The 25260-nt window shown below is 42.4% G+C and overlaps 1 protein-coding gene across 4 annotated transcripts in view; it reads left to right on the top strand.

Moving 5' to 3' along the window:
* TTC7A (tetratricopeptide repeat domain 7A) overlaps nucleotides 1-25260 on the top strand; it is a 321743-nt gene that overhangs the window by 103363 nt on the left and 193120 nt on the right. For all 4 annotated transcript variants that reach the window (XM_025203549.1, XM_025203451.1, XM_014520074.2 and 1 more), the window contains 2 exons: nucleotides 3570-3674; nucleotides 21015-21132. In XM_025203549.1, coding sequence (XP_025059334.1) covers nucleotides 3570-3674; nucleotides 21015-21132 — 223 coding nt within the window. The remainder of the gene's footprint in view (nucleotides 1-3569; nucleotides 3675-21014; nucleotides 21133-25260) is intronic.

Raw genomic sequence — 25260 nt, 5'->3', positions numbered from 1 at the left:
TATATATATATATATATATATATATATATAAAAAACAGTTATTAGTTTTTTTAATTATTTCTTCATGTTACTTTACAGGATCTGTGGTTAACAGTTTCTTGTCAAAAGCAAACAGAACATTTTATTATTATCTTTTGATAGAGAAAATCTTGCATTTCAGGAGACTGAGATATAGAAAACTGTCTCAGTAAATAGATTTCTGCAGATGTTGGACTTAAGCATAGAGTAGTGATGTGCCAAATGATGCCTCTGTTCTTCCTTTGCTTCACGTTCCAAGAACTACATACCAAGTTGATTGCAATTAATAGAACTTTAGGGTTGAAAAACTGTGGAGCTGATCAGCTTAAGGTAAAATAACTAGATGGATCTTAACCATGGGTTACAGGTCTTAGAATTTCTCTTTAATGGGTTAGAATTTCTATTAGACACTGGCTTTCAGTCTTTTCTGTTCTCTGACACTGTGTTGCTAGAGAGAAAAAATAATTCTGAGATTCACACTCATCACGACATAGAGGAGGAGCACAGTCATGACCTCCATAGATCTGTTGGTGGCTTTCAGGTTAAGATGAAGAACTTGCACACCAGTCACCTCACAATCTTAGTTCTGACCCATGAGATGTAGCTGTCAGCAGATGCATCATTTTGCCTTCCTAGTAACACCAACACCATTAAAAAGAGACTTTCAACTAGAGCGGGGCAAAGCAATAAAATTTTGGGACCGTATATGGATCCTTTATTTTCCAGAGTCCTTGGCAGCTTTATTTGGTGTACTGGTAGAACTCCAGCAATTAAAATACCATAACTGAACCTTTCCCCTTCTCCATCCTCCCCTTCCCCCTCCCCATCTGCATTTGGATATCAGCCCCTCCAAGGTTCAGGAACATATGGATGGAGAGTTCGGGTTCAGGCTCTTCACCATGTTCAATATGTACATCATTAATACATCTAATTATAACTGTCTTGCAGAAAATCTTGCAAACCATGCACTTGGCTGACTAGTTCACCCACATTCTCACCAAAGAATACAAACATTTTAATTATCAGATTATTTCAATATTATGCAAACACTCCTTTGTATCTAATATTACTACTGAGCAATGACTCTGAGTGAACAAGTTTTTTTTTCACTATCTGTTAATTCATTCGTGTCTGTAAAGCATCTTTATCAAATATTTCACTCCTATCTGTCCAAAGTAAGGTCACCCCTGGGAGAAGGATATTCTTTCTATTGCCTTTCCCTGACGAACTTTTATGCTACATATGATTCTGCTGAATAAGCTCTCGGGGTGAAATTATATAGATCTTTTGCATTTTTAAGTGCACTTGGGGGGAGAGAGGTTTTACACCTTACTCTTTCTAAATATGCACTTGGCTAAATACTCACTTAGGTCACATGCATAGCTTCAATTTTTAAAAACCTGTTTCAAACAACAATCTGCTGTGATTGTTTTGGATGTGGTTCAGAAACTACAGCTTTTACTTTTTCAATTAATGTTTAAAATGCTCATGAGAGGATGTAATAAATTGCCTTTGTTTACCAGGTACTTATAATTGATGTTAGAGACACTCCTCCACATTCCAATAAGTTCTGTTCATGCTCCACTTAATGAATAGTTCTAGCCAGAGCTGACCTCTGAGGAATTTTCCTTGTACCATCTGAGGGCAATCTGGTTCCTCCACCAATAGTCAGTCTCACTCAACAGGCGCAATGGAGGTGTGGAGGGATCAGAGGTTAATAGGGAGCATGATGGAAAAGAAGACAGCTTTGCTTATCTTTCATTCATGCAAGATCCTGAAGGATCTCATCCTTAGGATCTGCCAGGGATGACAGGTGCTGGATCCCAGAATGCTAAGTAGTTGCTAGGAGAACTCACTGCTTCTGCATCCAAACTGTTTGCACAGAGTTGAGGATCCACCTCATTAGGTTGCATTCCTTGGTAACTCTTCCAAAGAAAACCAGTATCCTAATGGATCATGTAGCCCCTGAGAAACCTGGACCAGACAGACTCTTACATGTTGAGATAGCAAGGGCTGGGGACATGTCTCAAATACTAGGATTGGAGAGATTCTGCCATACTGTGCTAGAATCTCTGCTTCTGTCTTATAATGCTGCTCTCATAGGAGTACAGGCCACAGGCAGTGGGAGTGCACCAGGGCATGGCCTCTTTTGCCAAAACTTTGAATTTAATCTGGAAAGCGGTAGGGAGTGAGCAAAAGCATCTGAATTGTGCATTACAGTTAGGGACATGTGATAGGAGTAGAGGATGCCTTTGAAACCCAAGCACTGTTGCTTCTAAGCAAGCCACAAATTGAAACAAAAAAGTAAAACCATGTTTAGAGGCATTTAGCTTTTTATTTTTTTTTATATAAAGGTACCAATGGTTTTAGTTACTGACATACATAATGACAAGGTTGCATTTATTTCTGTTCTTCAAAGCTTAAATTTAACCAACTTTTTACTTTTTGAGATTAATGATCACAGACTAGGACTAGGAGCCAGAATTGTATTCTAATCCCAGCTCTGGCAGTGGCTGTCCTTCTGACTTTAAGCAAGCCACTTAATCTTGGTTTCTTAGTTTTTTCGTCTGTGAAATGTGTGTGTGGGTTGGGGGGGAGAAGGAAGAGCTAATAATAATATGTTGTTGTTCTACTGCACAACAGGTAGATGGTGGAGGTGGGTAAAAGTAGAACTGCACAACTGTGTCATAAGCCGTATACAGTGAATGGAGACTCCCCTTCGGACAGAGTGGTAGGGACCTGTGCTTTAAAAGAGGAGGATTTTGGTTCTGTCACCAGAGGTTCTGTAACATTTCTAGGTGGCTGGGGGTGTGTTATAACACTTACCCACCCATAGATAACTGAAGATTACTACAGGCTGGTAAAGTGTGTGAAAGATGAAAAGGGCTATGTCAAATGTTTGCTTCATGTAATTCATCACTTGTAATGTGATCCTGGAGGGAGAGGGAGAGCTTTCCTGACAATGCACACTGGTCCTAGTACCTTCAGGAAAGTTCCTTTTATCTTCTCTGCTGAACAGTGCACTGCACTGCAGTTTTCATCTCTGCCTCTCTGCACTGTGGGCTCGGGCTGTATTCACATTTGCTATGGAACTGGAGGGAACAATCTGCAAAACAGAATGCAGACTGATTTAGAAGCTCAAGCATCTGTGTGATTCATAAACAGCTCCTCTCGATTTAATTAGCTGGAGGGGAGGTCCCCCCTCCCCCATGATTTTTCAAGTTTACTAGAAGGTGATACTGTAGTCAGTGGGAATTATTGCAAGGTACAAGATGAAGAATAGAATTTAAATAACCTTATCTTTTGACTTGCAGGGAAAACTGTTCTTTATAACTCATGCAGATGGGACTGTCTTTGACATTTTGAAAATATTTCCTTGGGGGGGTCATTCACTTGTTGCGCACTCATGAGTGTTTACCAAGTCATCTTATTGTTATGTACATGTCAGTGAAATGCCTTGTCTGTGTTCTACAGCTGCACCATCTAATCAGCCCCTCTTTGGTTTTTTTTTCTCTCCCCCCTACCCTCCCCCAACTCTGCATCATCCCCAGTCGGCACATGCTGTGTCAGTGCTCAAAGAGTGTGCAAAGCTGCATCCTGCAGATCCCACTGTTCCTCTCCTGGCTGCCAAGGTCTGCATTGGGCCACTGCACTGGGTAAGCGAGCTGATGCAATGCTTCTTACATAATGTATTAGGTGCCGCAGTGACAGTGCCATAGTGCAGTAAAAAAAAGAAGAAGAAAAAAAAAGCAAGCCCGTAAAAATATATATCGGCAGTGAAATTTTGTAGTAGGTCATTGAAATAAGATTAACTGGCACGTTAGGGCAAAGGAAAAACACAAGATGATCAGGAATAGTTTTCCTGACCAGCCTGTGGCTATTTGTTCAAGTTAATGTCCAGAATAGAATTGCAATAATTAACACTGTTGAGTAATGGCTGTGATGGTGGATGAGTGAACCTAGCCACTAGTCTGTTAGGCAGTCGACTTGGCTGTGCTGGACAGCTCAGTCCTTTGTTCTTGATGTTGCTGTGTCAGGTTTTTTTATTCAGCTGTATTAATATGCACTCTAGCAACAGAGTAGGGGTGGGGGACAACACCCGAGAAATTCTGATTATGCTAAAGAGCAGAAACATGTCAGCCTTTTGCTGCTTGGGTTAGTTAATTGAATGACAGCCTGCTGTTTTCACCTCTGTCTTCATCACAAAAGTGTCCCCGCAGTCAGTAAAGGATTATGGTAGAGAACAGAAGTAAAACAAAAGAGGCAAAAGGCATGGAAGAAAATCTTAAAGGAATATGCTTAGGTTAAGTGGAAAAAAACTTGCTTTTTCAAGCTGAGCGCCAGGTCCTCAGCTGCTGCAAATTAGCAGAATTCAGTGGAAGTTGTTGGAACAGCAGCAATTTACACCAGCTGAGCATCTGACTGGGCATGTTTTTTGAATGCAGTTGCACTCCCCAAATACACAGTGATGTAATGGGAGGCATCCAACATGAACTGACAAAAGGCAGGAACATATCTGCTGTAGAGATGCTCCCTCACAGTCAGGATTGAGGCCCCTGGGGGATGCAGCGGGAAGGAAGCTTCCATTGCTTCTGACCATGCTGTATGTATTCAGTAGACAGAGGGCTCGGCTCTCTGAAGGTGCCAGTCTAACGCCTTTTCTAAGCACTGAAATTCACGTACGCGCTTTTAAAAAAAAAATTCAAAAATAGATTATCTAATACTTAGAATTAAAATCACAGCGCAAGCCAGGTACCACATTATGTTGAACATTCTGGTTAATCTTTCTCTTTCAAATTAAATTTAATTCACTCCTAAACTAAAGCCTCCTTAGTTTGCAAATATAGTCAGAAAATTCCATCTGCCTAGTCTTGGAATCTAGGGCACTGGGTCTGTGAACAGCATGGTTTAGGCAGACCCAGCACTCATGATGAGCCCCACTGAATTGAACGGAAGCTCAGAGAGCTGCCCTCCCACTTCTGGTGGGACCAAAACCTTGAATGAAGCCACTTAACAAATCATTTCAAATCTCTGAGGTATGACAGATTTAGCCATTATATAGAAAACGGACTTGTGGTTTCAGCCTCACAACGAATACTTAATCTCTTCTGTCTTTCTGATTCATAAACACTGACCTGCCTCTTGCCAGAATGCTAATCTTCGGTTTCCTGTCTATTATACATTTCACAACCAGACCACCACCATGTAACATAAGATACTTCAGGAACAATCCATTGCCCTTTCCTAAACCCCAAGTTTGCATTAAGGAATGCAGCTTATTTTTTCAGTTACTTGCTATGCATGTGGTATCCTGCTGCAACCAGCTTGTTGCCGTAACTGAAATAGTGAATGCATCTTTTAAGTCATATTACTAAAGGTAAAATCATGGTGGCAAGCTTATGTTTACTGTGGTCACTGAAGCTTTAATCAAGGTCCCTCCCACTGAAATAAAATCAGCCATTGCCATCTGTTAAGGTGAAAGGACTAGGCTTGTATATTGTGAGAAGAGGGCGGGAACAGAATTCTTCTGCCTCTTGCACATTGTGCTACTGGCTACCTCGTAGCTCAGTATTTTTCATTACTTTGTTTCCCTGAATATTAACAGCCGAACTTCAAGGAGTAACCTTTGACTTTGTGCCCACAGACCATTGTGGATGAACAGCTGTGCATTCAGTTCTTAGCACAAATTATACTATTTGCATTCCTAGCCACCTGATTTGTGCCGGTGATCAGGGGCTTAGAGTTTTAGTCACCTCTCTTACTCCCACAGTTAATTATACCTGCAGTTTTGCACCAACAGTTAATTACAAGTACACAATCAGAAGGCTGTTTGAAGTCTATTAATCCTCCCCCCACCCTCCCCCTGTACCTTAACAGTATAGTCCTTAGCATTAGGCTGAAAGAAACTTCTGTGATTTACAGTTTATTTGTATTACCATAGCCCTTAGGGAAGGGGACAGAAAGTAGTCAGGGAGAAGTAATGGGCAAAACCAAGGCACAGGTAACAGATGAAGACTAATATGTTGTCACTATAGCAAGAGGGGACACTAGGAGATATTTTGATTCAGTGCTGGATCTAATAAAGGTCTCTAGGTGCCTACATGCTAGGCACTGCAGTGCCTGAATTTTAAGTATGTGGCCTACAGATTAAAATCTGAAATGAAGAGAGAAGTGGCTAAGCTCCCTTGACAGTCCATGGGGAAGAGGCATCTCAGAGGGGCAGTCCAAAACACCAAGGCTGCTGACAGACATGACAAAAAAAAAGAGAAAAGAAAACACACTTTACCAAAAGAGGCAGCTCAAGTTTGACCTGGCTCTGAAGCATCTGTATAGATCACGCTCTGCAGTGAGCATTTTTTGACCAGAAAGCCCCCGTTGAAGTGCCCAATCTCTGCAGATATTGGGCAAGCTGGGTCAAACTAACACTATGCCTCTTTTGGGCATGTGCTGGGCTTGGTGTTGGGGCACACTGAGTTTAAAGCACTTTTTTTTTTTTTAATGCATCTGTAAGCAGCTATTAAGCACAGGCTTAATGCCATCTGGACTCCTGAATTTCCCTCTCAGTTGCTTATGCACCTGACCCCTGGTTGTGAGGGTGAAACCTCTGTCCACTGGAGATGGAGTCTGGAACCATTCCTGAAGACAGGTGCCTATGCATGTTTTCTTGAACTGATCAGGGCTTGCTCTTTTTGAAATGGTGCATGCCTTTTGTGTAATAGTTAAATGGTTAAAGCACCTGCTAGGAAGTGGGATACTTGGGTACTAAGCCATCCTCAACCTGAGCGGGGTTTCATACATTTCATAGACATTAGGGCTGGAAGGGACCTCCGAAGATCATCGAGTCCAGCCCCCTGCCCAAAAGGCAGGAAGTCAGCTGGGGTCATAGGATCCCAGCAAGGTAAGCATCCAGTTTCATCTTGAAGGTGTTCAATGAAGGCGCTTGAACCACCTCCGGTGGCAGGCTGTTCCAGACCTTGGGGGCTCGGACAGTAAAGAAATTCTTCCTTATGTCCAGCCTGAAACGATCTTGAAGTAGTTTGTCACCATTCGACCTCGTCATCCCTTGGGGCGCTCTGGCGAAAAACGTTCCCCCAGATACTGGTGGTCACCCCTGATAAACTTGTAGGTGGCCATCAGATCACCCCTGAGCCTGCGCTTTTTCAGGCTAAAGAGCCCCAGGGCTCTCAGCCTGTCATCGTAGGGTCTGCTTCCCTGACCTCTGATCATGCGCGTGGCTCTTCTCTGGACTCTCTCAAGCTTCTCCACATCCTTTTTGAATTGTGGAGCCCAAAACTGGACACAGTACTCCAGCTGCGGCCTCACTAAGGCCGAGTACAGGGGGAGAATGACGTCCCGGGATTTGCTTGAGAAGCATCTATGGATGCAAGCCAGCGTTTTGGTCGCTTTACTAGCCGCCGCATCGCATTGCAGGCTCATGTTCATCTTGTGGTCAATGATGACCCCCAAGTCTCTTTCTTCCATAGTGCTAGCCAACATAGCTCTGCCGAGCCTATAAGGATGCTGTGGGTTTTTTTTCCCAAGGTGGAGAACCTTGCATTTATCGGCGTTGAACACCATCAGATTCTTGTCCGCCCACTTGCTGAGCCTGTCCAGGTCAGCCTGGATAACTTGCCTGTCTTCTGGTGTGGATGCTTTTCCCCAAAGTTTGGTGTCATCGGTGAACTTGGCCAGTCCGCTTCTGACTCCCGTGTCCACATCATTAATGAAGATGTTGAACAGTATGGGTCCAAGGACAGAGCCTTGGGGGACCCCACTGGTCACAGGACACCATGATGAGTGACTTCCATTGATTACTACCCTCTGGGTCCGACCCCGGAGCCAATTTTCCAGCCAGTGGATCGTGGAGGACCCAAGGCGACAACTGGCCAGTTTCTCCAAGAGGCGATCATGGGACACCAGATCGAAGGCTTTTTTGAAGTCAAGATATATGACATCAATCTCTTCTCCCTTGTCCAGGTGATAGGTCACCTGGTCGTAGAAGGAAATGAGATTGGTCAAGCAAGACTTACCTGCAACAAACCCGTGCTGGCTATCCCTTAAGATGTTGGCATCGGCCAGTCCATTAAGGATGGCCTCTTTAATAAACTTTTCTAAGATCTTCCCCGGGATAGAAGTCAGGCTGATGGGCCTATAGTTAGCCGGATCCACTTTCCTCCCTTTCTTGAAGATAGGCACCACATTGGCCTTCTTCCAGTCTTCGGGCACTACACCAGAGCGCCAAGAGTTTTCAAAGATCCAAGTTCAAACTGCATATCACATAATCAGGAAGTGGTAGGCTGTGCTTGGGCATGGATACCTCCATCCCTGCTGTTGAAGCTGAGCCACTGAGTAGAAAGGAACAGAAGCAGAAGAAGAACAAGCAAGCTGACTCTGTTATCTAGGTTAGGGCACTCAGAGTAAGGAATCCCACATTTATTTTTTTGCTTTGAGCATTATTTTAGTTTATCCAGTAACTCTGATGTAAAAGACGTAACAATTCCAGGGAGCAGAGACCATACTCCAGGATGCCCTTCCAACCAGGTGAATGCCTTAGCCCAGTGATTCTTGGTCATGGTGCAGTGGCAACCTGGGGTGCCTTGAGATCCTTTCAAGGCTGCTATAGGTTGCTAGGTAATATTAACACGGTTAGGTGTACCAGTTTGATTCACAAGATAAATGCAGACATTTCAAATAGGAATCCATAGTGTTAAAATAGTTCTGACCTGCTGACGACTTTCTGAGTTCTTTGCAACAGAAAAACTACTCATTATTTTTTGTGGTCCAAAAATGAGTGAAAACTGAGCTAGCATTTTCAAAAGGGTCCCTCGAATTATTCTAAAAAGTGGCTGCCCCAGCCACTCAGCTTTACAGTCACATTCCTCCTTGCTTGCTCATCTTCTGACCCAATACATCTTGCATTCTTGGTCATGGAGTGGCCCAGCTCCCACACGAACAGTGGAGAGTATCCTCTACTCAGCCTATTTGGCATCCTGTTGGTTTGGGTGTTTTCTTGGGAGGTGCAGAATGTTGGTTCAGATCCCCTCATTGTGAAGAGAGGCTAGATCCCAGGACTTGCCCTCTGCATACTTTAATCACTGGCCAGGGTGTTCAAATCTCAGCCTGTGGCCCTGGGCAGATGACAGGGAGAGCAGGTGGAGAGCCAGAGAGCGTTATCCTGTGCATTCGGACATCCCCGGAGCTGGAATCCCTGTGTGCCTCTCCATCTCCTGTCTTCTGGTTCTAGCAAGTGGTGTTTAGCTATCCCCACAATCCCTAGAATCCAAGAGGCTTGCAAGAAATTATTCTCTCCAGCCCCAGAACTTGGAGATTGGAGGCTAAGCATGTAAGAGAACACGTTGGCTGTCTTCCCTGAAATAGAGGGGAAGTGGAGCCACAGGACTGAGCAAACCCCTGTTGCACCCCTTCACTGGAGAGTACACCAATACAAGTAGTCATAGCAATTTTGAAGTGCTCCATTTTTTAAAGGAGGGGAAGAGGAAATGCTGATGGGCTGTGTGTCTGCCTCTGGCCCAAAATATGCTGAGTCTGAAGCACTCCAAATTGTCCTTTAAGTGTCTGGATTGCTCTTTGGATTGCAGTTTTAAACAGAGGTGCCTAAAAGTTCAACTCTACCTTGTTTTAGATGCCCAGGTTTTTGTTGCTTTTTTTTCCCTTTGAACTGAGACTTGCATCACAAGTCTCTGCCCAGCTTGTCCCTGGGGCAGTCCAGCTGAACACAGCTCCATACTTGTCTCATATTGTAAAGTGGAATTTACTCCTAAATGAATGTAAATTGAAGAGGAGAGGCAGGCAATGTGAACTTAAGAGTAATTGTGCTTGTTGTTCCACTGATCAGATACCTTTTTCTGTATCCCAATTTAATTGCCTATTCAAAATCCATTAAAATCCGTGGGAGTCTTTCCATTGGCTTTCAGTGCCTTTGGATTAGTCTGTCTCAAGCCAGTCTGTTGAATTATCATGGAAATATCAGTTCTCATTGAACTACAGTATGATTCCTTGAGGGCTCAGCTCTTCCACCATTTTTACACTGAGTAGTACTTTACTATGCAAGTACTCCCTCTGAGAAACATAATACCTATTCTCCTTTCAAGCACGGGGCAAGAGTCCACCCTGAGAGTGAAGTCAGTACGTAGTAAGGGGGGGAAACTGGGTGAAAACTGTTAGTCATTTTAAAACTACAGAAATGGAGAAAAACATCCATCTTGCACAGTTCCTATCTTTTATTAGCCAAAGTAGGTTGCCAGTAAACTTCAAAATCTTCCTGCCTTGGGAGAGCTGTTTCCCTAAATGTCATAATTACTGTAATTATGTGCATTCCAATTACATGGTAACATAATCAGAAGTAAATCATTCTAAACCAAAGTTGAATGAGTGGGAGAAGCAAAGATCAATGGCAATGTAAATAAAAAGCAGAATATATGTTTAATTGAACAGTCAAATGGAAAAATATTAACAGTTACAAATATTAATGTACACCTTGGTTTTCAGGAAATGTAAAATGTGATTACTTTCTGACTTGTTGGAAATGTTTGTACTGTGTTGCTAGTTGGATTGCAGGATACATTCAGATATTTGATTACTGGTTAGTCAGGAAAAGGTGAAAGCAAAATATCATTTATATAAAAGGAAAAAGCTAACTGGTGTTTCCTTTACCAGTCTACCTCATGCTTTAAGTACAGTACTATGCATTTTTAGCTTACTATCCAAGGGAAAACAGTACTTCAATCTTATTTTTATTGTTAGTAACAGAAATAATTTTAATGTCCGTTATTTTGCTGGATAATTCCGATGTTTTGTGACACGTACAGAACAGTTTCTTTGCTGATAAATCAAGCCATCATTTAACTTATGCCTGGCTTTGTATACACACTTCAAAAACAGAAATAAGTATTAATTGAATGTGCCAAAGTCATCCTGCACATCCAGAATGCCTATAATGTGCTATAAAATCATCTCTGATGCGAAGTGAAGTGAAATAAAAATGCAAATCAATATGTACAGAGCTGGCTCCTACAAAAGAGATGAATGCCTTTAGCTTCCAATGAAAATAATGGGTGGATCCTTAGCTGATGTAAATTGACGCAGTTTCATTGACTTCAGGTGCTTGTTCTCATTTACAGCCACTTGTGGTCTAGCTCTCAAAGAGTAACTCTCAGGATTAGACCCACAATAAACTACAGAGTAGGGTGAGCAAAGTCCTGTTCAAACTGCAGTGGTTTTCATAGGTTTAAAAAAAAGTGTGGCGTGAACAGTAGATCAATACTTCATTAGTTGAAGAGCTTACACCAGCTGTCTCATGGGAGCAGAAAAGTGCTAGAACTTGTTCACCTGTACAGATCACTGTCACCCCTCCAGAAACACTGTGGGGCCTATAGTTAATATTGCCCATGAGATTTAAAAGTTTGCTGAGACAAACCAGAACTTTCATTTTATACTATGTCCTGAGTCTACAGTACATTTAAAATAGTTTAGTTCAAGATTATTTAAAGACCCATTCTAACAGAATAGCAGGCGTACTTTGCTAAACCAATTATCTTTTTTTTTTTTTTTTTTTAACAGTAGTTTTCCCCATCCAGTATGGATGTAGGAAAACCATTTTATCCACAGTCATCTGCAGTGAGCGAGAACAGAGCCCAGTGATAGCTAGTCAAACATCTTTAAGCCATCCAGAAAGTGCTCTCAGATTCAGTGGTCTCAGATGGTCGGGGCATTGTTCTTAGTTTTCATTGGAAGGTTGACAATCTGTAGCACAGTGCCCAGACATGGGTCCAGTGTGAGTTTCGAGGAAAGAATGCCACTGCCTAAAACACCAGTCCCATTTCCTGCTGCACCCACTGTTATTTGCACACACCCAATTTTCCTGGTACGGCCGAGTGCTGACTTTGCTGAGTTCTGTCCAGTGTGCAGATTCCTCTGGAATTGCATCCTATGTCATTGCTATGCTTAGTAACAGTAATCCAATATTTTAATGTTAGCCGTGCCCAAAGACCCCATTGCATTAGAGCCCAGTGGTGCAAATACAGAAAGTAAAGCCTGTGGTTACAGGTCTGCTGGACATCTTGGAGCCCCAGACCTCCCTATTCATTAGCCTTGCTGAAGGCCTTGCTTCTAGTAGGAGCATTGTGCTATTGATGCCAGTGATGTCTTGCCAAACATCTTTCAGCTACCCAGAAAGGCGGCCAGTCTGGAGAATAAACACACAAAGCCAAATGTAACATAGTCTTACACTTAACCTTAATATGGAAAGACTATTGAGAATCAGGAGGGTCTAGACCGGGGGTGGGAGATTTTGCTTCTGTTCCTAGTTTTGCTGTTGACCTGTTGTATAACCTTTTGGCTGGTCAGTTAATTTCTCAAAGGCTCCTTTGTATACCTTTTGTGTTGTATCTTGTCTGTTTAGCCAATGAACTTTTACTGTGTGTATGTGCAATACCCAGCACAAAAGAGTCCCAAAACTAGTTAGGGCCTTTAGGTTGCTACTGTGAGGTAGATCATGTTAAAAGATCTTCTGTAGAAAACACTGTGCCATCTCTATTGCTATATGCTACCTAAAGGACACTGATGCCAACTTGGCTTGTTAAGGAGAGGCAGTCCATGCTGTGGGTGCAATCTGTGGTAAAACAAGTTCAGGAATCCCTCTGTCCTCTAAAGGATGATCCCGCTCATGCCACACCTGTTCATACTGGGGGAATTCCAAGGTCTTTGCATGTCAGGGACGACTAGGAATGCTGGTTTCCACATGCCTAGTAAATAAACAGCTAGTGCTACGGAAGTGGAAGGCATTAGCGATCTCGTGCACAGAAGGCTGGATGGAGCCCGGCTGGGTTATTTGGCAGCCTTAGAAAGGGTGGCGCATACAAGACTGAACAGACTCAAATAACTTGGAATCGTAGGGCATTTATACACGTACAGTTTTCTGCTTTGACACGCCGGAGATCCCACACGTTGGAGCAGACTCAGTTAATCAAGTCTGCTCTGCACACGAGCTTACATGCCTGGCACTGCATCGTATACATTGGTATAAATGGCAAAATGAGTGTCAGTGCTGAGAAAATGGTGTCAGGGCACTTTTGACCTAAAACGCCTTTGATGTGTTTTAGTTCAAAAGCACACCGCCGCCATTTTGCGCTGACGCGCATTTCACCATTTATACAAATTTGTGTGCCAGAGTGCTGAGTGCTTTTAAAAGTGCCCAGAGTTGCAGCGCAAGCATGTGTATAAATACCCATGTAGTCTTTGTTCCTTGACGTATGTAATCAGGGATCGGGTCTGTGTGCTGTAAACCTCTGTAGGCAGGATCCACTTTGCCTCCGGGCCACCTCTCCTGTTACTCCCTTCTTTTTCCCTGCAGTTTCTTTCGTTCCCTTTCTGGGATGGGCCACCCTTTCTTACCTGGACTGAGTATCCAAGAATATGTATATCCTTACCTGAAAGCCAATGCAGAAATTAAAAGAAAACTTATTGTATTTAAAGACACAACAAGGGTGATACTGTTTGCACTGACCTGTCCATTAGCTCAGCATATAAGCTGTGTAGTTTGATAGCTAGTTTATTTGCATGTCTACAGGCACATCTCATTTCAATGAGGTCCAGTCATTTCCCATTTTAGTAGACTCCCCTCATATCTGTTGCCCAGTCCAATGTAACTCTAGCCGCATTTTTGTCTTCCTTCTCTCTGTCTGCTCCCTTAATTTAATGTTCTAGAGCTGCCGTCTTTCTATCGCTTGATTCTGCTTATTGTCCACTGTGCCAAATGGAGACTGGGGAGAGCAGCAGCTCCCGTTTATAAATCTGGAGAGTGCCAATTCTACGTGGTGGGGATTCAACTTTTTGAAAAACAAGTTGTGCCAGTTGAAAACCAGGTGGGTGGCAGGAAGCCAGGGTAGAGCACCTGCTGTTCCCCTCTTCCTTGTCAGTGTGCCCATGGGCTTGGCTCATGCGTGCACCAAATACTCCAGTCAAATAACATGTTTTGCTGAAACAGGCACTCTGTTTCGGGGAAAAACATCTTTCGGGTTACACCGCTAACAACTGTTCTGTTTCTGTCAAAGATGATGGGAGGGGTGATGGGAAGGAAAAAAGAAGGAAACAAACCCAGATTATTGTTATACTATCAGCAGCAATTTGGTAATATATTTCTCCCCAAATGTTGTGTGTGCTTCCTTCCAGTTCAGAAGAGGGCTTAGTTGCTCATCCAGAATCCCTCTGATAAATTATGCACCTTGAGACTTGGCCTGCAAATAGCTCTTTTATATCTTTGTTCTCCCATCTCTGCATTTTTTGAGCTTCCTCCAGCTCAGAAACGTAGGTCCTGGGCTCTTTGCTGCAGCTTGTAGTTCCATTGTCATCCTTCTCTGTTTCCTAGCCATCTTGATGCCAAAATATGAAAAGATAAGGTTTTGGAGGGGGGAGAGGGGAGGAAGAAGGTTCTTTCCAGCTTTGAGTACTAGAACAAGACAGCTCTCAGGCTTAGTTTGTGTTTGCTCTTAGGAGCATGACAAAATAAGGAAATCAAAATCAAGCTGTTGCGTGCAAGCTGATGCTGAAGGAGTTTCCATTTACCTCCACCGGATGTCATACCTATGTTTTGGTTTGCCCTCACCCAGAACATGCCCTTAGAGCTAGAGATCACTCTTGTTTTGCTTTCTGTAATGCTGAAAATATGCTGTGTGTTTAAGGGGGGGAAAAAAGCACAATTCCTGTCTGCTGAAGGGAGGCTTTCAGATCCCCTGCCTCTTGCCTGGCTGATATTGGCGAAAGCTTGTATCAGAGATGCTGTCCTCCCCACCCCACAATTTGTGACCATGGCATTAGATCCAATTTGAAACTAATTGCGTCTCCATTGGGTTAATTTTCAGTTGTGCTTGAGGCCATGTTTCCTAGCAGCTTAGTAGAAACGGCATTGTTCACGGTTTCTTCCAAACCCATCTGCCACCTAACTCTCTGACTATGACTGTTGTCTGTCTCGGATCCTTGTGACTGAGTGACTGCTGAGTGGCATATCTGTGAAATCTGGAGTGAGTGATTTCTCCACCTGGAATGCAGGAACATCAGGAACCATATGTACTTGAGACCTGAGGCTTAATGACTGCCGGCGTGAGTAAAAGGCTTGTGGGTTTTTCAGACTGTCCAAGAATGACAGAAGAGGAGAAGAATCAGAGAGGGGGAGGAGGGGGAGGATGGCAGGCACAGCAGGGCTGGCAGTGGGAGTGGCAGAACATAGCAAAAAAAGGGGTTGTTAATGTTCTCGCAAACAAAATCAGCTGCTGAGCTTTGCTGAAGTTTGCAAGCTCCTTTATTTTCCAAGCAGACTTCAGCTGATTGAATTTGTCTTCAGAGGAATCTTTATGGAAAGCCAAAGTGCCATTAATAATTATATGAATAAATATTTACAAGAGTGTTTGTGCTGCGAGTGCTCTTGTGGCCATTTTGAAAAGCTGCTTTTATTACTCATACAATAGATTAATCTGACACTTGCAGTGGCCTTGGATAACTTGCAAGCAGGAAAAAGGAATGATGTACCTCCTATTTATAAAGCTTAGGCCCAGTCAGAGAATGGAAACAATACCAGGTGACTTACGTGACCCAGGCACACAACTAGAATAGCAGATCCCTATAGTGACTAGTTCAAAAACAAATAGTAAGTTTAAAATTGGTCTGACCTCCTCACTTCATCTCGGATGCTGCTGCTGGGACAGTGCTCCTTTTCTACTATGTTTCCCTCCCACAGAAGCCCTTACCTGGATTCCCACATCAAATGCAAGCTCCTGCTTCTTCCCTTCATAGGTAGTCTACCCACCCACATCAGGACTCTCCATTTCTCTTTTTTTCTTTTCCCATCATCCTTAAATCCCTCTCAGCCTTGTCTCCTAATGGTGTCCTTTTATCTGCTTCTGTTCTCATTTTTGTATCTTCTTTCCCCCTTGACCTTGCTGCATCCCCCACCCCTAGCTTGTGTCTCAATTCCCATCCCTTTGCATCAGAGCACCCATAAAAAACCCCAACTGATCTTCTTTCAGATAGTGTCCTCATGCATTTTTTAACTTTAGTATCGCATCTTATCTGTTTGAATGTCTTTTATAAATCCGTTTGGTATAGGAACCCTATTTTTCCACCTTTTTTCCTTTTGAAATGAGATGTTCAGTTTAAAAAAAACCAAACTTTTTTAATTTTGAGGAAGAAATTAATGTCAACTGATCAACTGCAAACACATAGGGGAATTCATTTTGAAAAGCTATAATGTATAATGTGCATAAGCAAATAAAGCAGACACCTGTCAGTACAGGGGGGTTCTGTTTCACCCCACTGTCCTTGTGCATTTATTGCTTTTTGGTTAGTTCAGATGTGAATCTTAGAGTAGCAAGGAATAAAGAAAATGGAAGGGAGGAATGAAGGAGAGTGTGTAAGCATGGGGAAGAGAAGGAAGTAAGAACGTGACTCCCCTCTAGGGAAGAAAGAGGGTTTATTAATCCACTGGCAATTGTTGTGTCTTGAGAGAATAATTTTTTCCATCATGCGTGTTGTGCTATTTTCTGATTCCATTCCTTCAGGCCGCAGTCCAGCAAAGCACTTAAGTGCATGCGTACATTTAAACACATGATCCAGCCTACGGAAATCAGCACTACTCATGCACTACTCATGCACTTAAGTGTTCTTCTGGATTAAGGTGATACAGGAGTATTATAGGACCTTCTAGGGCTTCATTCAAGCCTGGCTGTAGCCATTGTGTGTCTCCCTTCTGATGTCATTGGGCTTTGGGGTAGACCTTTAGAGAGGGTGATTGCTATTAAGCCTGATCTAAAATATACAGGAAAAGGGAGTGTCTCTATCCAGATTCAGCAGACACTTTTACCAGGGTAAGCCTAAGTGGCACTTTACAAGTAAGAAATTGCCTGTGCACAATAGGAGGACTGCTTTTTCCCTTTTGTGCTTTTACTACTTTTTTGCATTTCCAAAAAGGATTTCCTTGTGTTTTGTATGAACTGATAAATACTCATTCTTTTGTTTACACTTTACATAGTTTGAAGTTAATATGTAACAGTTAACTGTCTTCAAATCAGGCAAGTGGAAAAAAAAACACCCTGACAGAATACTGTATTAACTGAAATAGATTTTGTTCAGACTATTAAAGGATCACTGCAGAATGGAAATTTCTAGTCTGCTGCTAGATTCTTGGTAAACTCTGCTTCCCTAAAGGGTCTCATTTGAGTATTAAGGAGAAACTGAGCTGCTGAGATTTTGTGAAGCTGAGTACTAGGAGGAAGAAAAGTAATTTCATTTAGGTCTTTTAATATTTTCCCCTAAACTGGTTCAATTCCAAATGTATACAAAGGCGAGAAGTATGGGGAATAAACAAGATGAGCTGGAAGCTGCAGCCTGTGAAAAGATAGATGATCTGATTGGCGTCAGTGAGACCTGGTAGGACAGCTCTTATGATTGGAATGTCAACAATGATGATTACACTCTGTTTTGGAAGGACAGTGTTGGGAGAGAAAGGTGGTGGTGTTGCCTAGTACATCAAAAACACACACACACACACACACACACACACACACACACACACACACACACACACACACGCTCCCTGGTTCAGGGAGAAGAATATATTTGGATGAAGATGAAAGATGAATAATGCATCACCAGTATAATGGAGGAGCCATCAAATCTGGAAGAGGAGGTGGATGAGGCACTCTTCAAGCAGGTAACAAGTCTGTGATACTGATGGGAGACTTCAATTTTCCAGACATCTGTTGGAAAAACAATGCAGCCAAAGATAATGTCAAGCTGGTATCAACTTGTGTGGAGGACAACTTTCTGTTCCAGTAAGTGGATGTGATATAATTAGGGGATCATCTCTCTTGAATTTTGTCCTGACCAACAGGGAAGAACTGGTGGAGGATGTGAAGGTGATGGGTAACTTGGGAGGAAGTGATCATGATGTGATAGAATTCCAGATCCTGAGATGGGGAAAGCATGAGGTCAGCAAAATTGGGGTGCTAGATTTCAAAAAAGTGGATTTTGTCCTATGCAAGGAGCTGATATGCACGGTGCCATGGAAAGACAGACTGAAGGATAAAGGTGCCAAGGAAGGCTGGGGTGTCGGTTGCAGCCGTGTTGGTGTAAGGACATAGGCAGACAAGGTTCCTTGGGTGAATTTGATATCTTTTATTAGACCAACCCAAATAGTTGGAGAATAGTTATTAAGCAAGCTTTCGAGTTCAAAAACCCTCCGTCAGGCTAAGGAAGTTTCAGCAGTTGGTGTGTGCTCTTCCTGGATAGAAGGCTGGGAGCTTTTAAAGGGCACAGTATTGGAAGTCCAACAAGAAGCTCTCCCAACATGGTAGAAGCACAAGAGGAATGGCAAAAAACTAATGTGGCTGCACAAGGAGCTTCTTAAGTGCTTCAAATGCAAAAGGAAATTATACAGGTAATGGAAGAATGTGCAGGTCACCAAAGAGGCATACCAGGAAATAGAAAGAACTTGCAGGAACAAAATCAGGAAGAACAAGCTGCACCTGACAAAGCAGGTTAAGGACCACAAGAAGAGGTTCTGTGTCCAGAAAAAGAAAAGAAGGTCCAAGGAAGCTGAGGATCCTCTGTTAACAAGCCAGGGAAAACTCTTAACAGAAGATGCAAAAAAGGCAGAGCTACTTAACAGCTACTATGCTTTAGTCTTCACAAAAAAATTAGGCTGCAGCCAGACACATAAGCCTTATTTGGTTAAGGAAGAGACGAGCTGAGGGATGAGGTAACAAAAGAGTTGGTCAGAGAGCTTTTGATGGGTCTGAATGAATTCAAGTCAGCAGGGCTAGGAGAACTTCTAGGGTACTGAAGGAATTGGCAGAGGAGATCTCGGAGCCCTTTGAAATGATCTGTATGGTGCTGTGTGAGACAGGCCACATACCAGACAACTGTAAAAGGGCAGTGTAGTGCCACTTAAAAAAAAATAATAAAGGGCAAGGAGCACCCGAGGAACTAGAGACCAGTTAGCCTCATCTCTAACTGGGAAGTTACTGAAACGTCCTAAGGAAGGCCTTTTGCAAAAATCTGGAGGAGGAAAGGCAGATCACAAGCAGCCAGCATGGATTTATAGAAAACAAAGTGTCAAACAAACCTGCTCTTTCCTCCTTTGACAAAGTAAGTACTTGGGTAGATGAAGGGAATGCTGTGGATACAGTGTATCTGGACTTCAGCAAGGCTTTTGATAAGGTCCCACATGACCTTATCATAAATAAATTGGCGAAATGTAGGGTGGACAAAACTACTTTAAGGTGGATAGATAACTGGCTCAATCGCAGCAAGCAAAGGGTAATTAGTAATGGGTCCATGTCAGAAAGGCAGGGGGTTTTGAGCGGAGTCCCACAGAGGTCTGTCCTGGGCCCAGTGCCGTTCAACATGTTTATTAATGATTTGGATGCTAGCACAGAAAGTTTCTTGAGCAAGTTTGCAGATGACAAAAGTGGGAAGGATTGTGAACATATTGGAGGATGTGAATGCAATTTGGAAGGTTCTTGACAGATTGGAAAGCTGGGCTAGAGCTAACAGAATGAAGTTCAGTACAGACAAATGTAAGGTACTACACCGTGGGAAGAATAATTGAAAGCACAAATAAAATGGGAAACCTGGCTGGATGGCAGCACTGTGGGAAAGGATTTGGGAGTCTTGATAGGTCACAGACTCAATATGAGTCTGCAGTTTGCAGCTGCACAAAAGGTGAATGTGGTTTTGGGCTGCATCAATAGAAGCATTAGGTGCAAGACACAGGTGGTGATAGTGCCTCTCTGCTCAGCAGTACTTAGGCCTCATCTGAAATATTGTGTGCAGTTCTGGGCTTCACGTTTTAAAAAGGATGTGGAGAAGTTAGAGGGGGTCCAGAGGCTAGCAACAAAGATGATAAAGAGCCTGGAAAGCAAGTCATACAAGGAGAGTCTGAAGGAGCTAGGCATGTTCAGCTTGTGGAAAAGGCGGTTAAGAGGGGACATACGTGCCTTCAATTCCTATTAAAGCCTGTAGCATTTAAAGGTGCTTAGCACTTCATAGAAGTGGATCCTTATAATACTACGTATGACTCTCACACAGGTTTGGTGACAGTGCAGCATCTTAATCTGGGTCCTGAGGAGGAGGAGCTTGCTTGCAGTCATAGTATGCTAAACCCAGGCATCACTTCAAAGGCTACGGGAAAGGGTTCTTTCTTTAATTTTAACAAGGAAGGAGAGTTCCTTGTTAAAACAGGAGTGTTGTTTTGCCTGTGGTCTGCACAGCAGCAAAGCCAAATGTTTGTAAATATGAGACTGTATGCTTGTAAGCACAGGCAACCTAGTGGTCTGGTTGTACATAAAGAGCAAAGAGCCCTAGTGTTCTTGTTTTAAAATATGAATGGTGCCTGTCCTGAGACAGATATTAGAACAAGGTAAAGTGTCCTGTCATTACCTCCAGTATCTCTAAGTACATTTGGAGTTTGTGTTCTACCACTGTGATTCTGCTGCTCTACCAAGTACGGGTGATGCCTTGGTCCTAGTAACCCAGAGAAGAGCATCAGATGACTGACTGATCCCACTGCTGCCATTCAGTAGTGTCCTGAAGCATGCCTTTTCTCAGTTGGCCAGTGATGCTGCTTCTCTAAGCATTTGCAAACCCACAAATCTCCCATTCGCCCAATGCATTGAACCACTTCAAAATTTGGCTAGTTGTTCCATTGCTCAAGTATGAATGGAGCAATTTTGAAAATTTGGCCTTGCTTGTGTTTGCGGAGCTCTGTTGATAATCTGGGCCTATATCTCCTTCTTGCTATTATAAAGTCTACTTGCTATTTTAAAGTCTTATAAAACCTGTGTGTAATTCCCAAAAGTCCAACAACCTGTGGTGGGACTCTGGTAGTTTATAACGGACTGCAGTTGTCTTTGTCACTGTCTAACTTTTTTACTCTGGAGATAATGCAAGTAATTTTGTTTCTCATTTTACCTTCTCTCTTACAGCTGGAGGAAGGAGAACGTTTCGCCAAGATAGTGATAGACCTAGGTGAGGATACTGGAGAGTTCCTCGCGAAGGGTTATCTGGCTCTGGGGCTGACATACAGTCTTCAAGCTACTGATGGTAAATTGTCTTACTTGTCAAATATTGTACATAAAGCAGCCATTCTAAGTCCTCAGTATACGCAACAGAAATTTATTAAAGGCTAAACTGTGGCAGATCATGGAAGGTAATCAAACTGCTGGGCCCAGGGGGACTATTCATTGGCATCTGCACATCTGTTTTGATAGAAAACTTGGAATTTTCTTTTTATTAAATGCAAAAATAAACTTTTGATCAGGTTTCCTGATAGTTTGAGAAGAAGCTGCATTTATTCTGGCTAACAATTTTTAGGTGGGGTGGCACTTTAATTGAATATTTGTAATAATTTTTCCAGATGTCATTTATTTACGCAGTAAAATCCAGTTTCCTATATATTTTCACATGTTGTTACCTATTCATAAATCTCAGAGAAGCATGGTCTAAGGCCTAGAACTATGAACTCCTTCACCCAATTCTTGGCTTGAATCTGACTCGGTAGATCTAAGGAAATCACTTGATTGCCTCAGATTTCTGTGCTTCTGCTTCTTCTGGGGGGGAATGGTCAGGAGAAGGGCAGGGAAACAATCTGTGCATCTAGTGGATATTGACCTGAAAATATGTTTGTACAAAGCTTTGAACTGGATGTGTTAAGTGAATGCTGATCGTTTTGTGTTAATTATTGAACTAAGGCTTTGAAAAGTCAGTGTATGAAGATGCAAAGTATTTGACAGCCCATTGCACAGTGACCAGGAGGGATTTCTACCTCTGTTCAGCACCAGGCTCGCAGCATGGAGCAGCTTTCTTAATGTATGCTGGGACTCCATTAGTAATATTCCAACCTAGTTTGTTTCAGTAATGACTGAATCTCTTTGTGTTCCAGTTGTGCTGCCCAGTGCCCCCTTTTGCACCAGATCCATCCACATTCACTTTGTTTTAGACTTGCTTGTTGGAAGGAATTTGTTGTTCCTGAGGCAGGTCGTTCACAGAAGATCTTGATCTGCAGTGCAGTCAGTGACTACAGCACTTTCCCAGGCAGCCCTTCAACAGAGCCCTGCTCCTTGTTGGTTGTCTTCATCAAATAGAACCTATTCTTCAGCAGTACAACCCACTGCAATTTTCCAACCATATACAGGGATTAAGAGAAGAGCCCTTCCAGTAGTTTGTAATATGTTAAATAAGTCTCTCTCCCTATAAAACAATAGCCAATAAAAGATATCTCCCCCAAAACTCTATGCCTGTCACATATTCCTTCAGCCATCACTGCTGTAGCCTCGCTCCAACACATCTCCCTCCTTTTGTTGTTTTGCTTCCCCAAATTAGTTCCTTTCAGAAAGTCGATATCCATAGCCCTATGTCCTTACCAGCCTGAACTTTCCCCTATTTTCCGAAGTGCCTTAAAACGTTAAGAGTCCTGAATAGTGGCCTAGTTCCTCAAGGCAACGTGCCCAGATTTTGTTTAGTTTGTTTCTAAGATTGTACAGGATCCCAGAGACTGTTTTCAGAGGTTGAAGTTTTGTCTATTAATAAATAGTAAGGTGTAGATATCCTCTGTGCTGAAACTTTATTAATAGACTTCTGAAGAGTCAAGTTGTGGAAGAGTCTGTTGAACTCTGTAATGATGATGAAAATATGTCCTGAACAGCAATGAGGATTTTTAAGGCCTTCTGTTGTGGAACCTGAAACTTTTTTTTTCTTTTATTCCAAGAGGTTAACGGAGTTTCAGAATGTTCTGACATACAGCATGTCCCTTTAAATAAAAGCATAACTCCCCCTATTGCAGATTGCATTTGTATCCAAGTTTGCTTCTGGATTCCATAAAAAAGGATGGACTTTCTGGTTCTCAGACAGTGTTTGTTGTTTTTTTAAACTAGAGGGCCAACATTTTCAGTTGCATATGGCAAATTCTTTTAGGGGAGCTTATTTCTTATTCTTCCTACTTTGAGATTATCTTTTAATAAAGTGGTTTAAAATCCATTAAATGTATTTGGTAACAAATATATGAATATCATGGCATTTTAGCAGAAAAGGCCAAATCGGTACTGAAGGAACATTTTTATGAAATGCCATAGGAAGAATACAACATTTATCATAACAAAGAAATAAGAGTTGAAGGAGATGAAAAAAGGAGAATTGAACTTCTCTATAATCCCCTTGTTTTATACTGAGAAATGTTAATGTGTCTGTTTGGGGTCTGTGCATGTATAAACAGAGTCATAATGACAAATGTGACCACAAAATGTAACATCTGTGTGTGTGTGTATAAAATGTTAACTTCTGTAACTTTACATTTAAATTGACTTCTGACTGATTCAGTGCTAGCTAATATGTTTTCAGAAGCACTTGACCCGCCTTTATTCAAAATTCACAGGAGAATGTCGAGATATTTTCTGGCAATGATTAGGCTTCCTCTTTTTAATTTCTACTTTATCATGTGTTTAGTAACATCTTATATGACGGAGACTTAAGGCAAAGGCTGTATGGCTCTTAGCCTTGTTTGCTTTTCAGTATGACTCTTCCTTTAGCAAAGTTGGATGAAGGAACCATTCTGAATATCATTAAAACATTGCTAACTCTTTTGAGTAATCTCTGAAAAAGTCACCGTAGATGCATTAGAGCAGGGGAGTATTGTGGACCCAGTGAATAACACCACCATTTTTCCTTCATTCTCAGCAAGTACAGTCTTGCTTTGCTCACAGCGTGATCTGATTCTTCTCTGGGTAGTTTTGTTTATGGCTGAACTCTGTTTTGATAGGTTCCTGCCGAAACATTTTCTTGCTGTCCCAGTTTTGACATTGCTTGTTAGAGCTAACTCTGCTTCCCTTGGGTCTCATGCTGAATACATATAAGACAGGAGAAGGTGGGATGACCTTAAGGCCTGACAAGGAAGGAAAAAATCACCAGGCACAGAATACATTGTAAAATGCGAGTCCTTTTTGTAGCGGCTGCTTGATTGTTAAATCTTCCTAGGTTTTTACCAGACTTCCCCCTCAAGCATATTCAGAATGTTGAAATGAAGAAAAAGAATAGCATTTTTGTGTCTGTTGAGAACTTTAGATATATTATCACAGATCGGGGACAGACTTGGAAATGTTTCCCTAGCTTTCCAGAATAACTTATACCTAGTGTATTGAGGGCACAAGCTAATGTAAAAAAGCTGCAGGCACTGAACCAGCTCTAAATTGCTTATCTGGAGACCAATATTCAAATTGCATTCTTTCATATTTGATATATAGTAACAAGAATGCAGGGCTGCAGTATATAGGAAACTCAATTAAGGTAACGTTTTCAAAGCCATTGAACAAGCATATCTTGTATTTTTAAAAGGAGTCTAGGTACTTTTGGAGATCTGACTCTGAAGGGCCAAAGTCCTATGGATTGTATCTATAAGACGTACTCTCTGAACAGTCTGGATGAATGAGAAAAATGGAATGAGTTAAAAGGGGGCAGAGACTTAGTGCATGTTGGTTGCCCCAGGGCAGTTGTCCTTTTGTCCTGCCTTACCCTCTGCAGTGACATACCCCTGTTTGACTGAGGGGTAAACGTCCCTTCAAATTACACTTACTGGGAGGAAAAAGCAGGCAGATGGACAGTTACTGTGGTAACATCACAGCTGACCGATGCTATGTCCTACTCCCTTGTAATTCTGGGTATGCATAGAAGTAAGTCCTTTTGAAACATTTCCAAGTGAAACACGCTTGGAAATGCTTCAGAAAGGAAATATTTCAGCTGGGGGGTGTGTGTGACCCATGTGATGGCTCTAGAGTATTTCAAAATGCAGCCATTAGAGAAGGGGGGAAAGGGGGAATGTCTCTGGAGGGGCTGTGGTAGGGCTCCCCAACTCTACGCTGACAGGCTTTTGACTCTCCAGCCCCAGTTCCCTCTACCTCTGTATTCCTTCTATTGCCAGAGATGAGGAGTAAAGGGGACTGGGGCTGAAGAGCCTGGCCTTGGTGGCAGTGTTCGATCCCTAGCATTCGATCCCTAGTGCTGGAGCAGCCAGCATCAGGGAAGCAGAAACATTTTGGTGGTTACTTCTGTCCATGCCTTCACTGTAACATGCATATCTATATCCAGAGTGCCTAGGGCATTTTTGAAAATGTGATTTGGGTCACTAAGTTGTTTACGAGACTTGTAGCCTAAGGATGTAAATAAACATCTTGTTTGAGGCAG

This window comes from Alligator sinensis, unplaced genomic scaffold, assembly GCF_000455745.1.
Source record: "Alligator sinensis unplaced genomic scaffold, ASM45574v1 scaffold131_1, whole genome shotgun sequence".
NCBI lineage: Eukaryota > Metazoa > Chordata > Crocodylia > Alligatoridae > Alligator > Alligator sinensis.
This window is presented reverse-complemented; position numbering and strand designations above follow the sequence as displayed.